We start from the raw sequence: 21,124 nt of genomic DNA, 5'->3' as shown, positions 1-21,124 counted from the left end.
TCGACATGTGGCACATTCTAATGGTGTATATATGTGGAGAAGTGTGGCTCAACGGTTAGAGGCGGCAGACCCAGAGGCAGAGGTTGGCCCGGGACCAGGGTTCAATTCCCGACGCGGCTGGGTGCAGGACCAATGTTAGCGGCCCGAAGCCATGAGAATACACTAGCCGCGAAAGTAACATTTAATCGGCACAAGCTAGCTCCACATCAATTTTCCTGCAAAAACAAACACGAAATCTAGTGAATACAATAAGGACGGCCCCCGAAGAAGGGACTGGGGTCCCGAAATGCATCGGGCCAACCAAGTTTCAACCGTTATATAATCATCATATCTTTCTCTTTGGGATGTGTTAATGTGTGAGCATCATCACACCAAAGATTCAATGTATAGGAAATGTACAAAGATTTTACATATCATGAAGTAAATGAAAAGATGAAATAAGATAAAATACTGACCGTACGACGGATATAATATGGTAAATAAAAACAAGTATAATTCATTTGAAATTGAGTAAAACTGTGATTAAACTAAGAACAGTAGTTTAATTAATTTCAGCTGTGCATCAGGTTAGGGAGTAAATGTTGTTTACTACCCGCTCTATCAAGGTTCCTTGCACTTAGGGGATAGGCAGCCCCATGGCACCTGATAGCACGCAATAGGTCGAATACCTTTATGTGAACACAGAGTACTATTGAAAAATCAGAGATAACAAGGTGTGCCAAGTGCCTACTTTCTTCTAAAAAAAATATAAGGGATTAATAATATCATGTTGTTGTTCAGGCTAAATTACAAGGGAGACACTCAGACCTAAAAGACATAATAGGGGGGTAAATAACACTTGGGGGCCGATTATGATTGCGGTTTTTCCGCATCCTCGGGGCCGGCGGAAGCCACCGCCGGCCCAGAGGATGCGGAAAAACCGCAGCGGACTGACCAAGGACCCACCGCCACATTAGGATGGCTGGTGGGTCCTGCTTTCCGTCCGCAGCTTTTCCGCCGCGGTCGGCTTACAACCGCGGCGGAAAAGCTCTGATATGGTGACGGTGTCTCTCAGACACCGTCCGCCATATCAGGATGGGCTTTAAAAAGTGCTTTTCCGCGGCGGGTTTTCCGCCGTGGAAAAGCATACGGATCTTCACTGCGGGGGCCCGTTGCGGGCCCCCTAGGTGAAGGGGGCGTGGGGGGTGCACATGGGGGGTACCTATGGTACCCCCCTGCAGCGGTGCCTGCCTCTTTCTGCATGCAAATGCAATGCATGCATTTTTAACATTGCCGCGGGTGCTGCTTGAAGCTGCACCCGCTGCAATGTTAAAAATAGAGGATGTGACCGCCAGGGTGGCGGTCACATCCTAATTGCACAGGAGGGAACTCCGCATGCCATGCGGAGGTTCCCTCATGCTCTGGGGTCGCGGACGGCGCAAGTCCGTCCGCGATCCTAATCGACCCCCTAGAGTCAAAAATATGAGTCCGCAGGAGGATGTAAAAATACCCCCAACTTTAAGATAATAGGTTAATTGACTCAGAACAGTTAGGCATTTCGGGGCAGATTTATGAGTTCTGGCGCATCTCTGCAAATCAGCAGGGATGCGCCAGAACTGATGTGTCACGCAATTTCCTTTCTTGCGGCACCACAGATGTGCCGCATTTACAAAGCGGCGCACCATGGTGCAAGGAAGGGCAGATGCGTGACGCATCTTGTGGTGTACGGGCGGCGCATTGCTGGAGTAGCGTCACAATTGCGACGCAACTCCTGCAATGTACAGAGGCCACCCATACATAACGTGGTGCGTCACTCCTTACGCCTGCTTCAAGCAGGCGTAAGGATTTGACCCAGCAGCGTCGTAAAACTGACTCAGTGAAATCTTGTAGATTTCACTGCGTCAGTTTTACGGGGCTTTCCTACGAGGGAACGCCCACCCTGCGACAGAACGCCCACATGAAACCTGACGCAGGTTTCATGTAGCGCAGGGCTTTACAACATGACGCATCTGCCTAGATGCGTCACGTTGTAAATAGGTCGCAGGGATGCGCCACGTTTCCACGCCGTAGCGTGACGCAACGGCGGCGTAAACGTGGCGCAAGTCTGACATAAATCTGCCCCGAAGTGCAATGGGTCCAACTCCCAAAAAGGGGACCATAGCAGATTGGCAAAGCCATTAGTGAGGGCTCCATTCCAATATGGCTGCCCTAGAAGTGCAGAGGAGAAAGTCCTTTTTCTATTTCCCTTACTGCCAAAGCCTCAGGTCAAAGGTAGGGGGCCTCGTCTCTGGGCCTGAAGGGGGACAAGATGGCGAGGTAAACAATTAATACAAACAAAATGGGCGCCAGGAGTGAGGGCCACCATCCCCTAAAAACAAGACAAGGTCAGTAAGACCGCTATCACTATCTGTCAAATGCCACTTCACAAACAGTGAAAGTCACGTCAGCAGGCAGGCCAAGAATGTCAGGGCCCAGACCGCTGGTTAAACCCAGAATCCAGGAGTCACTATCCATCAGGGCAGATGAGGTAGCAGCAGAGGGGAAACGCCTTTGACACCAGGCGTCTCTATGAACCTGAGTGTGTTTCCCCTTCAGACCTTAACAAGGGACTGCCAAGAGCCTCTCCAATTAAGCAGCTCGAAGCCTCCTCTCCATCGAGCGGGGTGATGTAAAATCAAGCTCACGAGTCGGTAACAGCAAATAGTTAATTAAATACACATTCCAATTTAAGCCGTGAAGGAGGAGCGGGCCGTCATGCCGCACCCAAACGCCACCCAGCAGCAACCAGGCAATCCAAATTAAACCACGCAGGAAGTCAATCCAGCGGAGTGGGGTTGTCTGACCCACCCCCAAAGGCAGCGACTCAGCCCGTCTTCCGTCAACGGCACCCCCGGGACATCGAAGACGCCCACTGGTCACGCAGATCACAGAGCCAGAATCAAAGTTTAGGGCGAGGCGCAAACCGCAACTGGCACGGGCGCCCGTGAGGGAGGGAGCTTCACCCGGCGGTCGCAATGTTGGAGCATAACACCAGCACCCACGGCATCCCATGAGGGCGGGGGACACACAACCAGAGGCAGCGGCGCCGGGGCTCCCCAACTGCACAACCACGTCCCACGAAGTAGGGGTCTCACCAGAGGTAGCGGAGTCGCAGCTCAGTATCTGCGCCAGCAGTATCTTAAATATGTCTACTGGGAACCCATATGGGCCAGGGGTTTACCCCCTTTGCTTTTCTTCAGGGCCCATACCACCTCCTATATCGTAATATCCAATGGTAAAGGGGTCCGTAACAGCGGTTCCTTGCTTGAAGTGGACTCCACTCCGTCTATTGAGGGATTGAAAATACCAGTAAAAGGAGTAGCCCAAGCCTCACTAGTAACATGAGACAACAATTCGGGGAAGGAATCATCCTTTAAAAAAGACGAATTAACAGTGTCCCAAAATAATTTGCTATCACCTGTATTTGTTTCTTGAGACAGTTTCGACCAGGCCTCTTCTTGCAATTCTTTTTTTCTTGCTAGAAGTCCTCTCTGTGATTAGATGTAAGGGATTTAATCAATAAGCTGTCTCTAGGTCATTTACTGAGTGCCAGCTTCAGGAACCTGGTGGCGATGGTACATGCATGGTCGAACCAGTCTCTGCATTTCAAAAAGCCTGTTTTATTAGGGCGGGTCAGGAGAGCATTTATTATGTTAATAATGCCAATAAAATGATCAAATATCTGATTGGGGGTAACACATGATATAATTAAAGCCTTTAGTACAAATGTCGGACAAAGACTGTGTCTGGTCCACTCCGGTCCACATAATACGAGTCCCATTGGGTCTAACTGGTTTAATATCAGTAGTACAACTAGAAGATTTCACTCTCTACCTGCCCCAAGAGAAGACAGAAGAAAATTATACAGTTATGATCGCTAAGACCCGGGATACTACTTGTGGTGAGATGCAGCACTTACATGCATTTGCAGATATTAAAATATGGTTGATAACGGCTGCTGAGTTCCTCCCTATAAATGTTGGGATAAAATCTCCCTTATTATCTTGGGCACTCTCTAGTAAATGTAAATCAAACTGAGATATCATAGAATTTAATCGTTTGCCATAGTCATTATGAGGGAAATGCAAATAGCCATATAGCCATTCCTATCCTCGTCAGTCACCCCACAAACCTGTGTAGTAGAATGTGCGCATGTGTGAATGTTAAAATGATCGGTCCCATATTAGTATAAAACTACTAGTAATGGACTTGAGTAGGGTCTCCAGTCCCTCATCGAGAGCTAAAACCACCGGGTATCATTAAAAACATTACTATAAAAATTGACCAACACAATGTCTCGACCTCTCCTAAAAGTTAGTCATAAAATTAGGGAGCTGGGGCCAATGGATATTTTCCTCATCAACCTTATCAGTAGTTTGTTTGATATGAGCACCATTTATTTATTTATTTATATAGCGCCTGAATAAACCCCCGAAGTGGTATCTCTGCGCTTCGGACGGGCAGCATGGATGTAGTGCAACCACAGCTGAATCAGAGACAGAAAAGAGTTGTCTTGAGCAACTTCCGTAATTGCAGATGATCAGGGCATTGTCTCAAGTGTGGGGGAGCTTGTTCCAATAGCAGGGACCTAGATGAGAAACCATAAGCCCCCCTTTCGCTCTTCCTGCTGACGATGACTCAGCTTCGAGCCAATATGACGTAAAACCCTCAAAACGAATGGGCTTGGTGCACCATGTTTCTTGGATACATAATATATCTAAGTCATTAATAAACTCCGACCACCCTAGGTTACCCTGATTTTTCGCTAACCCACCTACGTTCCAGGTTGCAATTCTATAGCCACCATCCGTCCCAGGATCACCACTGCTAGGTTGGAGTTGAATGGGTATAGCAACTGTTGGGTGTGTAGGAACCACTTCAGTATCAAGAAGCAATGGAGAGGTTAGATTTTCAATACTGCAACCACCATCCATCCAAAACCGCTACTACTAGATAGTAATACATTTGGTGTGGCAGTTATTATATGTGTAGGGGCCGCTGTATTGTCACAAGGGACTGAGGAGGTGATTGGTGATATAAGAATAATATCATGATGGTCCATAGGTCCCATGTGTGTATAATTGTCCCTTCCTTCATGGAGTTGATTCTTTGACTCAAGTCAATCGATATCCTGGGTATCACTCAGTACCTCAAATCTATTAGATACCACCAAAGATTGGAATGAGGGATGTACTAATGCAGGGTTATTGCCTGTTGAGTTGAGTCTGCTCATCTCGGGGGCACTGGGCCTAAAATGCCTGTAGAAAAAACCTGGGGGCTGAAGTGACATGTTGCATTCAAATTGAAAATAACGCACCTCAACCAGGTGTACCCTCAGTGCATCTGGGTTCCCTGAAATTAATTATAATGCAGTCCCCCGCATAATTTTTCCTCAGGGGTCCAATCCAGTGCACTCTCCTAACGAACAGAATATCATTGGCGTCCCTTACGGAGAAGTGACAATTCCTACTGAGCCAATGAATCACTCTGTTCGTAAGTGAGTTTTAAGTTTCTATTTGACCTGGTCGTAAAGAAGGGAAATTGACTGTAATGGCCACATAGGGGACACATTCAGGTGGTAAATGAATGGAGGGACACGCATCTATGACACTGGTTTCCCTTAGATTGAATTTACTGGTCTCTCCTAACAGTGGGGCTCGTGCAATATCACCATGTGTTGAATACTTGTTTTTCTCGATAGGAACCCGGGGCTGTAACAATGTGCTTGGTCTGGATGCAAGCGTTCGCGTACCATCCCTGTAAATAACTTCCGATAAAAAGACTGCGACCTGTAACTTCTTTGATGTAGTACTTGGTGGCACTGGGTTATCCTTCAGTACTGTTATTTGTGTATTTGGGGTTACAGTTGGAAGTAATGCCCTATTCAGCCCCTCCTTAGATTGTCCAATTGGAAGTGTAAGATGGTGTGCCCTAATCTTAGTTACCTCGACAGACAAAGCCTCTAGCTTCTCTACAAAAGGTGCTAACAAAAGCTTCTTGTCTGGAAGTAATCCAAGCCATTAGTGAAACCCATTTTGGATCCCCCAAATCACCTGGAATAGACCCAGCCTCAGTACAAAAGGGGACTTGAGTCTTAAGTGTGTTTAGCCCTTTAGAAACTTTCAGCATAACCGGTCTTTTTACATTTCCTTTTCCTTTTAGGAGTAGGGAGGCTAAGAGAAGCAGTACTATGGAGATAATATTATCTCCTTACTTAGTGGGATGACCAGATTATCGAAAACCTCCCGGCCATTGTCTTCCCTAGCCGCACTCTCATTTGCTGGGGGTATTCCTATTATGTCGTTTGCTGACTCAATTATCCCACACCCAGACCCTCCACCAATGTGGAGGTGACGTTCAATAATATCGATCTCCTGAGTGATCACATTTACTGCCCACTCTAAATACGAGTCAATGGTTGACCGACCAGTGTCACACGCTAATGGAATATTTGCTGCTTTGCATTTACCCATGGCCGCCTGGATAACTAAACGCCCACACCAAACTATACAGGAAAAGTTATGTACAAGCAGCAGCCAATCATAGTAGCTGGTGGCCAAATATTCGACAGCGATAAGTCCATGATGATAGACAATAAAAAGTACGTCGCTCTTGTTCAATTATGGGTCATCAATTAAGCAATTTAACCCATACTGAGTTCATAGTCCTGTGTACCCAACGTAAAAGCACTCACAATAAATGCAATGCCTTTATATAAATGTCAGAGGGGTGGCCCAGGCCGGCCTTCTCCAGACAGTGACGGGCCCGCACTTAGCCCAGGCTTCGCCCGGGCACGGCCCGGGCTGCGGGAGTCTGTGGCCCCTTTTGTGCGCCTCCAGGCGCAGACAACAGGGCAGAGGTCACAGCTTCTACCGAAAAGGATATTGGGGGGTTGGAATCCCCTTTCAGGTTGCTGGTGTCCCGCGCTGCTGGAGTCTGTGGGCACTTTTGTACGCCTTCAGGCACAAGAGAGAGGGCAGAGTTCGCAGTCGTAGCTCTTGCCGCAAAGGATATTGGGGGTTGGTGTTAACTCTTACACTCCTATGGCGCCAAACTCAGTAGCTGTCGAACTCTATGTCCAGTTGAACACAAAACCGGTAATAGACATAACAAGCATTTGCAATGCAATAGGTCTCGCATTATTAAAGTTAGAGCTATTGGCATTGTAAATGGCAATGCCTTTTATTTATGTTTTTGCTTTTAAAACATAAATAAAAGGCATTGTCATTTACCATGCTAATAGCTTAAACTTTCGCAAAAGTGAGACCTATTGCATTGCAACAGAATATAACATTAGGTGTAGTAAAGAGCACAGAAGATTTCAAGGGGTAGAGGGAAGTGAGTGGGTCGGACAGACGAGAACACGACTGGAGGGAGGGGAAGGTTTGCAGTCACAAATTAAACTCTAAAGAGATACTAAATGAGAGCAGGAATAATGACATGAGAAATATCAAAATAACTGAAGAAAGAGCTCATAGGGAGATACAGGAGAGAGGAGAATTTCTAGCGTGAGAGAGAAAGAACGGAAAAGAGAAGGGAAAAGAGAACATGGGTAGAATAAGACACAAAGGAGAGGAAAACAAGTAGGGAGTGAGAGAGAGGAAGAACTAGACAGAGGAAAATTGAGAATGAGGGGTGTTTACAGCCAGAAAGAAAGTGTATAGAGATGGAGAAAGGAAGACAGAGGTGGAAACAAAGAAAGGAAAGATGGTGTTATAGATGTATAGACAGAAATACAAAGAGCTAGAGAATAGGACAAATAGTTGCACTTGGTGATATGGGAGGTGAAATAAGGGATTAGAGAAAGGAGTGACAGAATAGAAATTAATTATATATGTTCCTGTTAGGGAAGGTTAGCGCTGGGAGCGCTTTAATCTCACTTTTTGCCTTGGGAGCGCTTTAGTGCTTGCAGCCCTGGAAGAGCGCTTCATTTTCTGCCCGTAGCGCTGTAAATCGTATTTAGCGCTAAGAGCGCTTTATTGTTGGGAGCCGGTGCCCACCCGGCGTGGATTTGCCCCACTAAATTGTTATTTAGTCTGCGAGTGCCCACCTCGCTTATGTGCCGTTTTATTTCTACTTCGGCTGCCCACGCCGATATTTGGATTGCCTTGCCGCCTGCCTGTCTGAAAACGGGCCGCCGCGCTGCCCGCGGCGACCCGGAAGCTCTTGGCCGGCCGGCCAATCCGCTCGCGGCCGACCGGAAGTCCCGCCTCCTGAGGTCCGGGAGCCCCAACGCGATAGAGAGCCCATGAGAGGCTCTGGGGGCATTTTGTGAAGTTAGAGTCCCCGTAGGGGACTCAGTGCCTGCCTGTGTGTATGCCTGGGGGGGAGGAAGGGGGGGCAGTGTGTGCGTGAGGGAATGTGTGTGCGCATGCGTGACTGTGTGTGATTGAGAAAGAATGCGAGGCAGGGGATGTGCACAGCGACGTGCGCGCCCTCGAGGAGGAATCTGAGACAGCGAGGCGCTTGGGCGATCGCTGTCTCACATTCCCCCAGACACGCCAGCAAAAGATATATTCGCAGACAAAGCATGCTTCGCATGCTTTTTAGGTCTGCTCGACCTAAGAAGGAAAGGTACCTCATAACCTGTTGCAGATCACAACTGTCTATACTCCTGGAGTGAATCGCAACCGTGTCATCATTGGCAAAATTTTCTTTGAGACCAGTAGAAATGCATATCATTCTCAAGGGCATCACTGTGCCTAACACTTCTTCCTACAACTACTGTCTCTACATTATTAAACTGTTCTGCTGATGCCACCTTGTGGCTGCCCGAGGTCACACAGTGGCCATTAGGAGGGCGGGCCCTTAGTCGCAGAGGGCTGTCCCCCTGTCCCTTACAGTGGTCAGCCACTCCTCCCCAGGGCAGGCGATGCCCTGTTGGAGGTGGGCGGGTCTGTGACGCGCGTCCGGGGCGGCAGGCAGGCAGAGGGGTTCTATCTTTCCCCCTCACCATTTTCAGGCCTCTTTGCCGCTCCGGACGTCGACCGCATTACTTCGGGGACACTCTTTTTTTTCTCACCCCTGGTTGCTCCGGTCTTGCGTCGCGATGAGGGGTTTTCTGATGTCGAGGGTTTGCTTCTCCTGCGGTGAGTGGAGTGATTTTAAGGGGTCGTGTTCCCACAGAGATGCTTTGGTGGGCAGGTTCCTTTGTCCGGTGGCACGTGGGGCCACTTGTGCAGGCTCTGGCCGGTGTCCCCCTCCTCCTCGTCGGTCCCCTTCCTCGTCCCTCGGTGTCTCTGTTGACGTCTACCTCACGCACTGAGTTTGATTTTCCTGGCGCTTCCTTGGGTCGGAAACAGAGCTTTGAGTGCCATCGTTGGGTTATACACAATGTGTTTGGGAATGCTGTGGGGGTGAACAGAGGCCATGCATGCGCGCAGGTGCCGTTTGATGAATTGTTCACCGGGCAGGACCCTCACTGCCAGGCTTGGTTCACCAGCGTCTCATTGACCTGGCCAGGTGTCATGGCGCCCGTACTCGGGCCTCTCGGGGCTAGGATGTGTTTGCCCGTGTGAGTGCTAGGTTCAATGGTGCTTTCTTATGTATGTCTTTTTCCTTTGATGTTGTGATGTTGCATTAATTATGTTAAGCAACATATTTGGCAGAAAGCTGTGCATTGTCTAGGTTGTATTTCGTGTGGAGACACCTATTGCCACCGTTTCGTTTTGGTTGTGGTTTGAGAGGTCAAAGGGCAGAGCCCCATGATAATTATCACCTTCTGCTCCACGCATTTATTCCAGCTCGTGCCTGTCCACCTCCAAGGCTGCGGTTAGCAAGGGGGCACATTAATAATTCCTCTGCCAGGCACGCGCTTGTAAGCCATCTCTATCTAGGAGGAAGATTCCTTGTGGAAATTACTGTGTCAAATGGTTTCGACTGGACCTGTTTATTGTTTTGTGGTTCATGGAGGTATCTAGGAGGAAGATTCCTGGTGGAAATTACTGTGTCAAATGGTTTCGACTGGACCTGTTTATTGTTTTGTAATTGAGTTTATGTGGTACTTTGTGCCATACTTCTGATGTTACTAATGCTGTAAATAACCTGAGTTATAATGACTCAATTTCAAAGCTCTAGCGGGGGAGAGTCTGCGGCCCGGTGGCTGGAGCGTTCGATCAGGGAGCTGGAGTCCTGGGTTCTTATGTCGGCATCAACGCTTGGTATCATGTGATTCTGGGCAAATCGTGTTCTAGTTCAGCCTATGATTTGTGCTTGTGCTTGTGGAAGGACCTATGTTTGCTCTCGGTGGCCTTGCAGCTTGCATATTGTTGCCTCTGATTGATTGTGTAGAGCGTCTGTCGTCATTAACGTGGGGTTTTCTTTCGGCGTTGCCACGCGGTGTTCTAATATTGGTCAAATCGCTTGGTGTCCCTCCTTTTTCTAGAAAGAACGTGTTGGTACAGTGGCAATTGCTCACATGGCGCAGGGCGCCACGCTTTCCCGTTTATTGTGCGGGTGTTCCCTCTCTGGGGCAACAGCTTGGCTCCCCCATCCTGGCTCTTCCATCCTCGAGGGTCTACCGCAGCATGATCATTAGGCTGCGTCTGCGTTGGTCGCTCTTGTGGGCCCCGCGGGGAGGCTCGGCTCGTATCTGAGTGCTTTGCTTGACCCCCCCGCCCCCCCCCCCTCTAAGCATATGCTATGTACAGTGCCCCATGCACTCGGTGGTAGGTACGGGCGTGGTTTTGCCTCAATTGTGGGGCCCAGTGGCTTAGGCGTGCGTGGGGCCTGTAGGTTAATGGCCGACTCGCCCCCACTTCATCCTCCCGGCGGCCATTTTGCATTTGGATCATGTCTCCGACTTTTGCTGGGCGGGGGCCTTTTAGTATAGTTAGCTGGTGGGTACTTCAGAGTGGTCTCTGCCCGCTGGTGTATGCTCGTTCAGGGGTCCCTCCGGCTACATGATGAGTTCGCTTCTCGTGCATCATCCCGGGGGTATTGATTAGGACATACGTTTGGCGACATTATGTGCTTAGCCCGGGGACACCATTCGGGTGAGTCCGGCTTAGTAAGGGGTCACGCGGCTTGTGTAGGGGACGTGGTACTCTACTGGGAGTACCTCGTGTACGCCGGGGCACGTGGAACATCCATGCGTCGAGCATCCAACTCTGGTGGACATTGGTTGGCTTCGAGGGGCTTGGCTCGAGTTGATCCGCTCTCAGCCCGACAAGCTGGGTTAGGTAGGCATTTTATGGTTCTGAGAGCGTTGTTCTGTTTAGCGGGGGGGCGATACATGGACTGGTTGCCTTCGATATGGCCTAATTAATGTAGTGCTGTCGGTGTTGCTGCTTCTTCGGGCTGGTGTGCCCATCCCCCTCGGCAGTTGCAGGAGGGCAGGATGTGCCACGCACTGGGGTGCGGGCACAGGTCTGCCACTGCAAGTTTGTGCTCTATTTTCTGAACTGCGACCCAATAGGGAGGTCGCGGCAGAGACTCATAGGCCTTCTCTGGCCTGGCAGGTTTTCTCATGCACGTGGACACGCGGTGTCGGGGTATGTGTGAATGGATATGGGATTTATAGAGTGAGCGCGAGGGTATTGTTTTCAGGGCATTTGGGATTTTATGAGTGCTTTCTCCATAAGCCATGGTCCTTTTCCGGTGCCTTGCTGCTTTCCCATTCTCCCGGGGCGAGTCGTCTTATCTCTATGCGACGGTTGCTTTCAACGGGTCTGTCATCGGAGGGTGAGGCAGAAGGACTTCCTGACCTTGCTGCCATCCTTTAAGAGCGCTCTCTCTGGTGCAATTCGGGTGGAGCATTAGCGGAGCTTAGAGCGCATCGGAGATCTGGGGCCTTAACGCGTAAGCGGTCGTCTGCTGCGTCAGAAACGGGGCCGAGTCTTGGTATGACGCTACCCATACCGCTGCAGTTGTAATTCAGGTACACACTCGCTTATCCCTGCAAGATAGAGCAGACATTTCCCGTTCGGTGTCAGTGGCTTCACTATAGCAATACAATAGGTGGCATCCTGTACATTTTAGAGCGCTTAACAATCGGAACAGCACTGATACATGGGAGCACCATAGGTGAGCACATTTCAAGCAAACGCCTAGTTACATGTAGCAAGTGTCAAGCGTGCGCATCAATAAGAGGTGCATTCCAAGAGGAAAGGGGACACGTGGGCAAGTTACGTTGATTCCATATTACAAGTATGAGTATATCATTGCAAAGTATGGAGGACACTCAACAACTAGAGGTAGCAAGCTCGTGTTACAAGAGAAAAGTGAATTGGGCATATTTCAATAGAGTGCCATCCACAGGAAGAGGGATTCTTCTTCATAAATAGCAGACTCGCTTCTCTCTAGAACACACTGGGTGGACACTTCCATAGTCATAGGGAATAGAACTCTCTTTAAGAATAGGTCTTCTCTCAGGTAGTAGGGAGGGCATGACATTTGCACGGGACGATTTTATTGTAATAGTAATATTAAGACTGCCATTTGATCAGTTATAAGTCAGAGCTCAGAAGGCATAGGTGTCATATTCCCACAGGGACGTTTTACATGTGCATGCACTCTGGTGTCACTGCAAGGCAGATTTATTAGTATAATATCTGTAGTAATTGATACTGACAGACATCAATGGTTACTACAAGTTGTCTTTCAAGAAAAAAGTGGCGCGTGTATGTTACACAATTGTATCAAGCTCAGGCGCGAACATTGCTCTAGGTGGCAGAGCGCTGCATAGAAGAACCATTTTGAAGTAATACAAGCCAGGGGTTATGCTTCTTTCATGCTGCGGGGCTGGAACTGTAGCTTTGTCTTTATAAGTGTTTTATATAGCGCGGCCTTGGCACATAGGTGTCAGGGCGCATTACAGAGAATCAGTTTCACTATAGGGGCGCTGAGCTAATAATTCGATTAGACAGAAACGTCTACAGTTGCTTAGGAAGAGTTCAATTTACACAAACGATGTTCTGGTATTTGGATCGTGTACACCTGTATTGGAATTGCTTCAGTGTGTGTGAGGCACCCGGGCTAGCAGCAAGCCAATACCGCATGGTATGAGGTGACTAATGTGTATGTGTTACTTGGTGCCCTATTAGAGATTGTGTTACTCCAGACTAACAGTAAGCCAACCATACAGGAGGTAATCAGTATTACAGGTGACCGCGTATCTAGTTCTAAGATTTATGCGATACACCAGCCAAGCAATGCTACTGCATAGTGTGACAATATGTACACACACCGTTTGCTGGTGTACAGGAGATGGGCAGGGTTTCGGCCCACCGGTGCACAGATACAGTATGTGGTGGCTGAAATATTAAAGGGATTGGGTGCCCATCTTTAGGGGATCTTTACTAGAGCAAGCCACCCTCTGCTTGAAATATGTTCAGGTGTCTGAGGCATGTTTGTTAGAGATGTGCTACGCACCATAACCTGCATGCTGTGGCCGGAGGGCATATAAATGAGAGGCAGGTAAAGGAGTGGCCATACAGAGGAGTTGAATGGAACAGAAACGGTGTGAGGGGTACGCAGCGTACATGTGATTGAGCGCCTGTCAGCCGCAGGAGTGATACCAAACAATGGGTCATGTGTGTACAGCTGTCTCATGAATGACTGCTCGGTCCAGGAGAGGCGCGTAGTTGTGCGCTCAGGGTATATGTATGGGAATGGACGCCTGCTCTTGCGCATTTGTAAGGCCATTTTTATCGTTGGTTGGACCCCATCTATCATTACCCCAAAACAAGACAGTGCGACTGTCCGAACAGATGTACGTAGAACACTACAGAGTGGAATCAGTGTGCCAAAGGTGTTAATTTTCAGTCACGATGTCATTGGCGTCTTTTGGATCTGTTCTAATACAGTAGAGCAGTCACCCCATAGAATTACACGTCTATGTGTGCTAGGGGGAGCCCCGCGCCACGTTGTGACTCTCCGATGACTGTGTGATAATTTTCATTGGCTCCTGAATATCATACATATTGTAGTTTGGCTGTTGGGCTTATTCCTGTGGCCCTCAATTGGGAGGGGCCCTCTCTGTTGGGGTATTATCTTTCTGTACTGCCTTGGCAAGGTATGACCGTATGGAAGTCAGTCTAGAATGTGCCACAAATCGGATAGTTTGCTAATTCTAGGTCTAGCCCTAGGCTAATAGGTTCATAATAACCCATTGCGCATAGCAATCTCCGGGGGCCTTATCCAAGAGGTATAGTTAGTATGGTCTTTGTACATTCCTGGGACCTGACCTGTTTTAACTTAACCTATGAGAAGAATAGGTCTCATGACAATAGTTTATTTGCTTCCATAATACTGCTGTTGTCTGTCTGTTCTTCCAAGGCTCTGGAATCTGGAAGGCAGCCTTTCTGCAGAGCCATCAGTTCAGGAGCATCTGCGGCCTATCAGTAGTATGTAGGGTCCACAGCCGGCAAGGTTACTCTCATTTATATGCTAGTGGAGTAGCTGTGCTACCACTGCCTGAGCCTTGACTGCCTATAATACCTAAGTAGTAGGCCCCTAGTAGACTCTCGATATAGAATTCTCCAGGAGGAAGTAACAGCTGTTGGGAAATCCAGAATGTCTCCCAGTTTCCTACCCCCCCCCCCCCCCTTTTGCTCGCTTTCACTATTATGGGTGGTGGCATGGACTCTGGTAGGCAGCCTATCTGTAGAGCCATCAGTTCGGGTGCTGCTGCCGATCAGTAGTATTTAGGGTCTTCAGCTGGCAGTGTTACACTCATTTCTCATACTAGTGGAGTACCTGTGCAACCACTGCCTGAGCCCGGACTGCCAATAATACCTATGAAGTGGGCCCCTAGTAGACTCGCAATATAGAATTGCTCCAGAAGAGTAGTATCAGCTGTTTTGGAAGCTCAGAATGTCTCCCGGTTTCCAACACCCCCTTTTGCTCGTTTTCACTATTGGGGTGGTGGCATTGCGCAAGGTGCTCCCATCAGGAATTGGACACACTGTGTCTCGTTCACGGTTATGGGTTTGGGCGCCCCTGGCTTGTGATGGATCAGCCTCGTGTCTAACCGGAGTACCTTTATATGCATTTGGACGCCTCTCTAGGCGAGTAGCTGGCCTGAGGTTGATATCGCCATTATTGGGAGCACCGGTGTGCAGACTAAACCCTTTATGGCGGGGGTCGTAAGTCTACCTTTAGACATGCTATTTTTGGCGTAGCATGGTCTAAGCAGCCTCCAGGCCGGGGGCATGTGTCAAGCTGTTTACCTGTGCAATACTATATATGAAATACAAGTTCACCACGCATGTGATACTAAATTATGCATTGCGCACGGAAATATACCTCTGTACTTTGCTGAAGGATAGTTGCACAAGCGTACATAAAGCACAGTTTGCAGTTGAATTTTTATACCTGCGCGTCAGCAGAAGTTATACAAGACTGGGTGTAGTCTGCTGAGGCTTTGTGTGGAGGTGTGTGGTGGATTTCAGTGGCATGAGCTGGCTCTCCCATTCTATAGTTAGGGAGCGATAGCAGCAGGGGAGGCCGCCGCATCTCTCGGACTCTGTCCAGGGGTACGTCCTATCGAACCTGGGATAGTCTACACTTCTGCTGTAGAGGGATTTGTTCCCGGGGGTTTATGCTGTTAGTGCCTGAGGGGCTTCTGTTGCAGCGGGCGTGTCATGATGCAGGTCAGGATATCTAGGGGCCACTGGGTCTCAGTCCCAGCAATCCCTTTGTGGTGGTCGTAAGTCATCCTTTCAGACAAGTTATCTTTGAGGTAGCGTGGCCATAGTGTCATGATGCAGGTGGGATCTTAGGGAGCACTTGATTTCTGTCCCAGCAATCCCTTATTGTGGTCCTAAGTTACCCTCTCTGACAAATTACCTTGGCGGTAGCATGGCTTGAGCTGCCTCCAGTCTACAACCTGAGAGGGCAGGTGTGGCCTGCTGTTAATTCCTGTCAATCCTGTTTTGCCATATGTAAGACATCGCCCAAGTCATAGTTAATATGTACTGACCCCTTCATTGTCCCTGTGCTCTCTTGAGTATAGCAGCACTAGCGTGCATCGTAAGCAACCTTTCTCCATGTTTTGGGAGATCGGCGTTACACCAGGGGTGGTAACTTTGCTGGGTATGCCTGTTGACGCTTGTGGTGAAGGGGGAGTTGAGTTTCAGGGCATGTGCTGTAACGCCTTGGATTTATATGAAGCACCTTCAGCTTTAGGGGCTCCCGCGCATCACTTTGTCATGTCTTGGTAGTATGACTTCACGAGCCGGGGATGGTTACATTGAGGTTGTAATGGAATAAAAGACCCGGGGGTATCTGCAGATTAGTGGCAGGGGGGCCGGGATTTCTTCAGGCATGTAATGTTCATGCCTGGATCAAGTCACGGCGAGGTGGGAAGGGTCCACCTCTCTCCGGTCGTTTGGGCTTGTTCCTTTGGAGGGACAAGATGCTCTGCAGAGCAAGGGTTGCAGGTTTCCCTAGGTAGCAAGGTGGTGGGGGGCCCGGACGGCGACGGTGGCCGCCGGCCGGGCTGTGGCGGAGTTACTGGGCGATCCGGAAGCTGAGAGGTGCAACACTGTAACACTGTACTTCAGACGGCACATAGGGGTGCCAGAGCCTAACCTAGAACCTCATGGGAGGTCTAGGAACGCGTGTCGGCGCCCCAGTAGTCCTTTGGGCAGTGGTGGGCCTGAGCAACCGGGGGTTTGCCTAGATAGTGTGTAGTGAGTAGTGTGATTACCATAATGGTGCAGCAGTTGGGTGGTTCGCCACTGTGCTGATTGGCTCATCAGGCGGGCAGGTGGCGAGAATGCGGCCTGCCCTTGGATCGCCCGTAAGATAACCCACCGTGATTACATAATGTTGTATGTAATAATAAACCTGCAGCAAATTTTCCCAATCGTAACACTTGTGTCTGTGTGTTATTTGCGGGATGTTGTGTATGTTGGGGCGGGGGGTTCCTGTTGCCCTGATGTGACTCTAAGTTTTACCGGGTCCTGGAGCTACATGGTCCCTCAATGTTAAAAGCGTTGTCTGTGACGGGGTCGAATTACTAAATACACAATGTAAAAATTGATAAGGAATGAGTGGTCCCCAGAACTAAATGTATTCTCTTTCTCCAGCTAGCCACATGTTAAAACATATATAGTCAAGATACACATTTGCCTCAACACACCAGTCATCATGTTTCAGAGCTCCTACATAGATCTAGTGCTTTCTTTAGGAGGAAAGGCAGGGAGTCACTCTAATCTTTGCAATACGAGGGGAGTGGACAGTACCTTCACAGAGAGACAAACTTAGCTACATGTCAAATTTCTTCGGCCGTCATCTGTGAAAACATAAGTTATGGTACCATAAGTTATCATTCCTCCAACGCTGCGCAGAACAGGTAACAGCAGGAGAACTAGCGTAATGGGTAAAGAACCTTTTCATATGCAGTATAGCATGGAGTGAAAAAATTCAAAGGATGAATGTTGTCTGTTCAGTATGCAGTGAGTGCAGAAGTAACAAAACAGCAGAATCTGTACTTCCACATTTTTCAAGGTCTGACCTATCCATGTCATTTTAACACGTCTTTCAATGAATTCTTAACAGCATTGATGGAAGTCCTCAAGGTGACGTCCTAAGATATGGCCAGAATTTTGCTCTTCGAACTACAGACGACTTTACTGGGCATGTAAGTCAAACACATGTTTGTGATTGTGCCTTAGTGCTGAAAGCTGTAGCAGTGCTGTAAGAAGAACTTAGACTGTTGAAGTTATGTTATGAGATCTGGAAGAGGAGTGGGTTTTAATGCATATTTTAATGCCTATCTTCAGGCTTAACCCTAGGTTTATGAAAGATAAAGTGGTGGCCATTATTTTATGATCTGTTATACATTTTGTGTCGAAATACAATTTTAAGACTATTGCCTGTAATACATTATGGAGGTGCTTGGGGATGAGTATGTAGTTTAATTTGAGGATCTGGGGGATGATGTTGACGGTTATTAAAGTGTGAACAAGAGACAGTACTGTCCTCTACAGATGGAGGTAATTGAGTCCCAAATAAAGTTACAACTGTACAACGGTAAACCACAAGGATGCCCAAGATAACACTGGAAAACTATTTGGGATCACTTGGGTGAAACAGAATAGCTCTATGGTGGCATCTCAACCTTACACCAGTACAGCACCGAAAGGTGACTGCCCAGCATCTTAACAGACCACCTGGCCCCAGAAATCTCAATGTTGGTAGGAACTACACTCTATGGGACATCAAAGCCAACTCCTCTGAATTCTCCATTTTGGGTAACTTTAATTTTCAGTTGGAGAATAATAAGGATACAGACACTATTAATCTTCTTTCCTCTTAATCACTCCTGGGACTTTTGCAGCTAGTTCATGATCCCACGTACTCAATGGGTTTCACCTTAGATGGAACTTTTTCAGACAGCCCTTTATGCAGGATAAAGGAGCGGTGCACTCCCAAGTCAATATTGCGTCAATAAGGAAGCCTGATCAGTGTCTTTGTTACATCAATCTTTATTTATAACAATCCATGCAGTTAAAACAACACATCAGCCAACGCGTTTTGTTCAAGGATTGAATTTCGACAGGGCTAAATAGTACAAGGATGGGTGAGCGACTAGTGCATAGAGAACGTGGGTAGGAAACGGAGTCAGTGGCACTCGGTATGGTCGTTTCACATTGGTTTAAAGGCCTCCTTGATAAGGGCCGGCAAAGTGAACCTGTATTATCAGTCACGGCGTATCAGGGAACTGGACAACACGTCCCTGCCCCTTACATGTTCAGACCACAGGGCAGTGATGTTTCAATTTAATCTGATAAACCATCCCTCCAAAGAGATCCTGGCTCCGCCGCTTTCTAACTATTGTCTGTGGGACAAAATTTCCGCAGACCGGTTCGCTGACTATCTAGCTAGATCTAGGCTGAAAGCAATATCTGACCTTGACACAGCAACGGAAACGAATCATCAGTGGATCAGTGCAAGCATTAATAGACCTGCCCCTGTAAAACATGACAACCATAACAGATCCTGGCCATCGGAACCTTGGTTTGACGAGGAACTTTGAATCCACAAGCATTTATGTAGAAGATTAGAAAGTAAATGGCGGGTCAACTACACATTAGAAGACACAATCATATACAAAGTGACAATTCTAACTTATAATAAATTGTTGACTAAAGCTAAGACTAACTACTTTATTAATAAAATCAAAACTACCATTAATATCCCCAAAGAAATCTTTGCTACAGTGACCAAATTGAGTAAACTCCCAGAAGCTGAAAACTCGAATGCAGATAAATCTTTGTGCAACAAACTAGCTTCCTATTTTAAGGATAAAGTAGAAATCATCTTTAATATTTTTGCCGCAAGTCAAACCTCTGATGGAGAGTGCAGGCTTGACTTCACGCTGGACGATCTGCTGGATGATGCGGAGAATCTCACCAACATTAGGGCTGGAGCCAAGTTAACTGTCGAAGACCCAGAACCCCGTCCGCTTAGGGACGTATTCTTCAATCATTTACTCCCCTCGCAGATGAACAGATCGCCCCCCTTCATAGCCAAATAAAATCAGGGTCACCCCTCGACCCCCAAGAGTCCTGCACCTAGTTTCAGAAGTTGTCCTTGACTATCTCCCAACCATCTTTAATAAGATGTTTTCTCTAAGATACTTTCCCAAAAAATGGAAGATTGGTACTATTCATCCACTTTTGAAGAAACCAAATCTGGATGCAAACAATCCCATTAACTACATGTTTAGCTTTACGGATAGTAACTCTCCGTAAAGCTAAACATGTGGATTTTTACCAGAAAGACTCTTCCTTCTAAAAGCGTGTGGTAAATGATTGTAATTATAGAAAAAAGGTGTACCCTTTTTAACAAATGATATCCATCAATTATCAACAATGCCACAATGACCACAATAAGGAAGGAACACATACGGACAGCACAGCCCATGAATGCAGTTCTCACAAACACTCTAAAGCACCAACATGGACTCAACTGGTGTCCTTCTCCTGATACTTTTCCTGTTGCTTGAGGAAAAGTACCAGGCTGCACTGCACAGCTGAGTGAGTGAGGAGGAGGTTTCTTAAGACAAGGGCCAGTCTCTTGAACATGGCACAGTGTCATGTTCTGACAGCTTGGACACTGCAGTCAAAGTGCATGTGGTTTTAGTGCTTGGGTTGAAATGGCATGGAGTTGTCATATGCTGAAATACCAGGATTGCGCAATTCATATTCACTCCTAATCGTGCTTTGTGCCAGTGTTTTCACCATTCACTGGTTGTGTATGCCAATGCAGAATGTCTGTGCGATTTTATTGCCAGGCTCAGATTGAGGGACTTGCTATTTTGTGAAAAATATATTTTATGCAGAATTGGCAGTGTTAAAGAACGTTTTATAAGTCAGAATTTTGAACGACAAATGGCAAAGGGAAGAACTTTGCAACCTTTGTTAAGTTGGAACGTTTTGCATAGATATTTACAAGCCCCTCGCTATGGGGCTTGGGAGTTCTGTGTGCATGAATGATTACCTGTGGCATTTGTTGTCAGAGGTTGTACTGTTAACATTGTGTTTGGTGGGGAAGCAGCACTTGTGTACATGCACCAACATGTTCCTGGCACCGACAGGCACCGACACGTTCCTGGAGAGTGGCCTGCTTCCTCATGGTGCACCTGATAGGTTACTGTGGGACAAGGTAGTGTTACTTTTATATTTTTTATTCCATTCACAGTAGGCTTGGCATATAATAAAACAATTCAAGAATGAAATATTATGACATGGTTTACACTCTGACTTCGACAAGAAATGTAAAAATATTGGCCAAGATGAGTGTTTAGAAACGGATTGTACTAACCTTTTGTTTATTTTGTTTATACGTGGATTTTTGACGAGACAGAGTACATTCATTGCATCATGCTTAGTTCTAGTTGGTCACTGAGAATATTGCATTTCTTTAACTCTTTTTTTGGGATATTTATCTATTATTCTTTCCTTTTTTAGCTGTATCTTGCTAGTGACCTGAAGACATTTGTGAAGTGTGCCCGGAAGTCCCGCATGCAGGAAGTGTTTTTGACGGCAGAGCCTTCATATCTGACCTGCTGGCAAACCTCCTACTTTGACCCACAGATGCGCATGGAGTTTGAGGGGGAACCCGTTCCCGTAAGTAGGCACATTTAAGTTGATTC

General features: G+C 47.5%; 1 protein-coding gene across 2 annotated transcripts in view; it reads left to right on the top strand.

Annotated features, from left to right (window-relative positions):
- CFAP161 (cilia and flagella associated protein 161) overlaps positions 1-21,124 on the top strand; it is a 122,009-nt gene that overhangs the window by 76,723 nt on the left and 24,162 nt on the right. For both annotated transcript variants that reach the window (XM_086958950.1, XM_086958949.1), the window contains 2 exons: positions 17,524-17,605; positions 20,940-21,098. In XM_086958950.1, the coding sequence (XP_086815076.1) occupies positions 17,524-17,605; positions 20,940-21,098 (241 nt within the window). The remainder of the gene's footprint in view (positions 1-17,523; positions 17,606-20,939; positions 21,099-21,124) is intronic.

The sequence above is a fragment of the Lissotriton vulgaris genome, chromosome 2_1, assembly GCF_964263255.1.
Source record: "Lissotriton vulgaris chromosome 2_1, aLisVul1.2, whole genome shotgun sequence".
Taxonomy (NCBI): Eukaryota; Metazoa; Chordata; class Amphibia; order Caudata; family Salamandridae; genus Lissotriton; species Lissotriton vulgaris.
The sequence above is the reverse complement of the archived record's forward strand: the minus strand, read 5'-3'. Positions and strand labels throughout refer to the sequence as shown.